Source organism: Phytophthora parasitica (assembly GCF_000247585.1).
Source record: "Phytophthora parasitica INRA-310 unplaced genomic scaffold supercont2.10, whole genome shotgun sequence".
NCBI lineage: Eukaryota > Oomycota > Peronosporomycetes > Peronosporales > Peronosporaceae > Phytophthora > Phytophthora nicotianae.
The window spans coordinates 710,023-713,781 of record NW_008648996.1 but is presented as its reverse complement, the minus strand read 5'-3'; the positions used below and the strand labels follow the sequence as shown (position 1 = coordinate 713,781).

The following is a 3,759-nucleotide window of genomic DNA, read 5'->3' as shown; positions in this document are numbered from 1 at the left end:
TTCTTTACCAGTGCTGCAACAGAGCCAGCAAGAGTGCGTTAGAAAGCGATGACCTGTTCAACTTGCTGTGCGTCAACGTTTCTGCAAATCGACGATCGCTTGGCTCACTCCCGAAATCAGTGGGCTCCGTAGGAGTCAGGTCGAAGACAGGATCAAACATCCAAATCATCGATGCGCTAACGACGATGCCGTTGGTGCCATTAAGCGACCTATGCAATGCACAACACACAACAGAACGTTAGTGTCTGCTTTCGAAGCCATACGGCGGCTGACATACTTGTGGCCGTCGATCTGTAGCTGGGAGAGGTGCGTTCTCGTAGTGCCGGGCGGTTGTGTCCAAAAGACGACGCAGACGAAGGAGCCGCGCGCTGGAATCGCCCGGAGGAGGTGGAAGGCGCTGGTGACGCATCCTTCATGTCGACATCCACAGATCAATACGCAAGAATTGGTCAAATATGTAGCCAATAGAAAAGCTTCAGACATCTTACTTCTTAAGGATACTTAAGAAGTGACCGAGGTCGGATTAAATAAAACAAACTTTTTAATAAAAACCTTCTATTTTTTAGAAAGCGTTGTAGTTTATAACAATACAGTAACCAACGTTAGTAATTTAACTCGCGGCTTGTCAGTCGCTTATCCCCAACAAAACTATTTTTAGGATAAAAATAAGGATCAATTTCTGAGAGCCCAGTTTGAAATGTCCACGAGGACGTTCAAAGTTTGATTTATGCTAAATGAAATATCGACGTTTCTTCTGTATGTGGGCCTACGGAGCTGCTCCTAGGCCTCCTAGCATCTTCGAAGAGCTTCGTCAAAATCATGTATGCCGCACAGCGGCTTTGTGTGAATTTATCCTAAATTTTAAGATAAAAAACTCGCAGCCGGATGGAGGAACTGCCTCAGTCTTGGAGACGTAGTGATCTCCTGCGCTTCTTGCTGGTAAGACGAACACTTGGAGCTCGCGTACTGGGAGCATCTAGTGATGTGGATCTGTTTCGGAGAGGTGGTGGAGCTCGATTTTCATTCTTCTTGGTGGATGTCAGCCGCTCAGAAGCTTTGCAAGGATTTGGTAGCTTTCTATCAGCGTGAAATTTATCGAAGCACGACTGATCGTTATCCCAGCGTTTTGTCCGGCACAACGACACCTTGCATACGTTGCACTCAAAGCTGGTCTTGAATCCTAGGCGGCTGTGGTCTTGATTTCAATGTCGTGAGAATGCCACAGCAGATTCACGACAGAATGCAGCAAAACTTGGGAGATTCTGTTTATGTTTTTGATACGCCTTGTAAGTAGTACAAAGCGTGCTGTTCGTCAAAAAGGAATGAGACTAGAAACACGTTAGTCAGAAAACAAAAATCACGCTGACGTATTACACACCTGCAGCAGGAGAAACGTTTGGTGTGCGTTGTACACCAACGACATCAGCATACGAAGCCACACCGTTGCGGTTGGAGACAATCGATAGTGCTTCGATTTTACGTTTTTCAAATAACGCGATTACACATCGATGCCACCTTTAACTCGATTCCAAAGTGCAACGAGTGTCGGTATGATGTGCTTTGCGGGAGGTAGTGACTGGCCTCTGTCGTCAATCAACTTGACTAGCGCCTTCTAAAGCATCAGAGTTTGTTTTAGTGTTGCCTGGTCGATGCAATGTCCTAACAGAGCAGAATCAAACTTGGGAACGGAGCCATTTTCACCATACATCCAAGTAAAACGCCCCTTTTGAATCGCTTCTGACGTGGCTCGATACGTCCAAGAGACTCGAGGCTCGAGGCTCGACTACAACGTGTACAACACGAATAATTTTCGTCGAAGAGGCGTACACAAGAAAGCCGTCTTGTACACCACCGCAGAATATGTTGTGTAGAAGTTGAAGACGATGACTTGTCTCTGGAACTACATCTCATTGTCTTCCACCAAAGCCCATAGCGCTCACGTCTACTGTTTTAAAACTTCCCCACGAGACCGCTAGTGCTTGTTCTCTTTGCACTGTGCGCGCGGTTGTTCTGGTTTTGTATTCCATGAACGCATAAAATCGTCCACTTTGAACATTTAGAACCGAAACCACATTATCCGGGGAGAACGCAGCTACTGGCATACCTCTCCTGCATGTATGTCTTAGAATTTGCTCAAGATTCCTAGAAAATTCATGTTTACCGTACCTGCACAACTGTCCGTACGATTTCAACCGCTCAATGTGATACGGGGAGTGCTTGTCAAGAAAAATGTGACGTGCTCAGCGATATTGTCTTCATTGTGGAACCAATCTTCGTATCTTGAGTTGAAAATGGTGCCATAAACCAAACTGACAATAGCGTCTGATCAATGGTGAACCTCGCATGTTCAATTGATTCGTCATTTTCAGGCTCATCAGCAGGAGAAGAGCCAAGCAGACGATCTATTAGCAGGGCGTCGCGACACATGTTCTTCAGCTCTGCGCACTTCTTTTTCGTGAGTTCATCCCTTGAAAATGGCTGCTCCATCAAAGTTGCACGCGATTGTTGAGTTGATTGTTGCAGCGAAAGCAAAAGAATGATCGTTTGAACGTCTGGATCACTGACAAGATCGATCACTGCGTCATCTGTAACAGGAACCAGCACTATACCGAGAAATGACTTTGAAAATCTTCGCTGCAACGGATCCAGTGATCCGAAACTTGCGCAGTAAAAACCAATCTGGCGTCCTCTGTGTCGTCGTAAGCAGCTGCACGTTGTCTTCAAATGCAGAAAACAAAGCGTCATCCTGATGATTACAGCGCGGTGTTGGACGAGTTACGTAGGTCCAATGCCCAGGGCCAGCATTTGGCGCTGTTGTGACGCCCAAAGCCACTTTGCCGAGACCGGAACGATATGCAAGTGCATGAGCATGCGCAGGTAATGTGCTTGGGCTGATAGGAAGCCGCTTGCTTGCCCAGTAAGCTGATCGTTCACCCTTCTCACTTATTGCTTGTTGATACTGACTTGGAGGTTTTCCAAAGCTAAACGGGAATCTCCCAGTGCGCTTGTGCGTACCAATAATGCTGCCGCCAACGTCAGTTATCTGTTGATTGACTGCCTCCGGCTGGTAGCCTCTATCCACAGCGTGAATAATTCCAGGCAAACGAATTTGACTCTCTGTTGACGCTCCACACAATGAGCGCTGAAGGATACGCACAATATCCACAGCAGACTCCCCTCGTGCTGCTACATGACCCCCAAGAAAAATACCTGTAACCAGCGAAACTACGCCATGTTGGACGGGGCCATATCTACTCGTGCATGTTTCTCATGAGCACCATCAATAATTCAAAGCGCTTATGTACAGTGGGTACAGAAAGCCTACGTCCAAACAGCTGGCGAGATCAAATCCTGAATTTTTGAGTAGTGCATAGATCCAGCCAATCAAAGCAAAATATCATCGAATAGCGCAGAGTGGAACGAATCAGAAGCTATTTTCACTTTGACGAGACGATATTTGCATCGCAAGTTATGGGACGTCGAGTCCCTCAGTAGGGAAAATAGGGGACAAAAAAGTAAACGCCCAAGCCATTCATTCTGGGTTTTGCCATGACTGGCACAAGGTAAGAGTCCTGAAACGCAGACACCCTCATTGCCGCAGTACTAACAGTTTTTTAATTGACCTAGAGTGGAGCATTCGAGGCAGATCCGCGACCTCTGCGTCGCAAAACGCCACGACGGCCAAACCTATCAGGCTATCGCTGATTAGCTCAAGCTCCCAGTCTCTAGCATCAAAACTATTGTTTCCAACGCAAAGAA

At 46.7% G+C, this 3,759-nt stretch overlaps 1 protein-coding gene across 1 annotated transcript; it reads right to left on the bottom strand.

The window, feature by feature from the left end:
- Positions 1–165: 165 nt before the first annotated feature.
- PPTG_21950 (hypothetical protein) lies at positions 166–416 on the bottom strand (the record flags this gene model as incomplete). Its single annotated transcript, XM_008901118.1, has 2 exons — positions 166–209; positions 278–416. The coding sequence occupies 2 exons, from the start codon at positions 414–416 to the stop codon at positions 166–168; spliced, it is 183 nt and encodes a 60-aa protein (XP_008899366.1).
- Between the last annotated feature and the right edge of the window lie 3,343 nt (positions 417–3,759).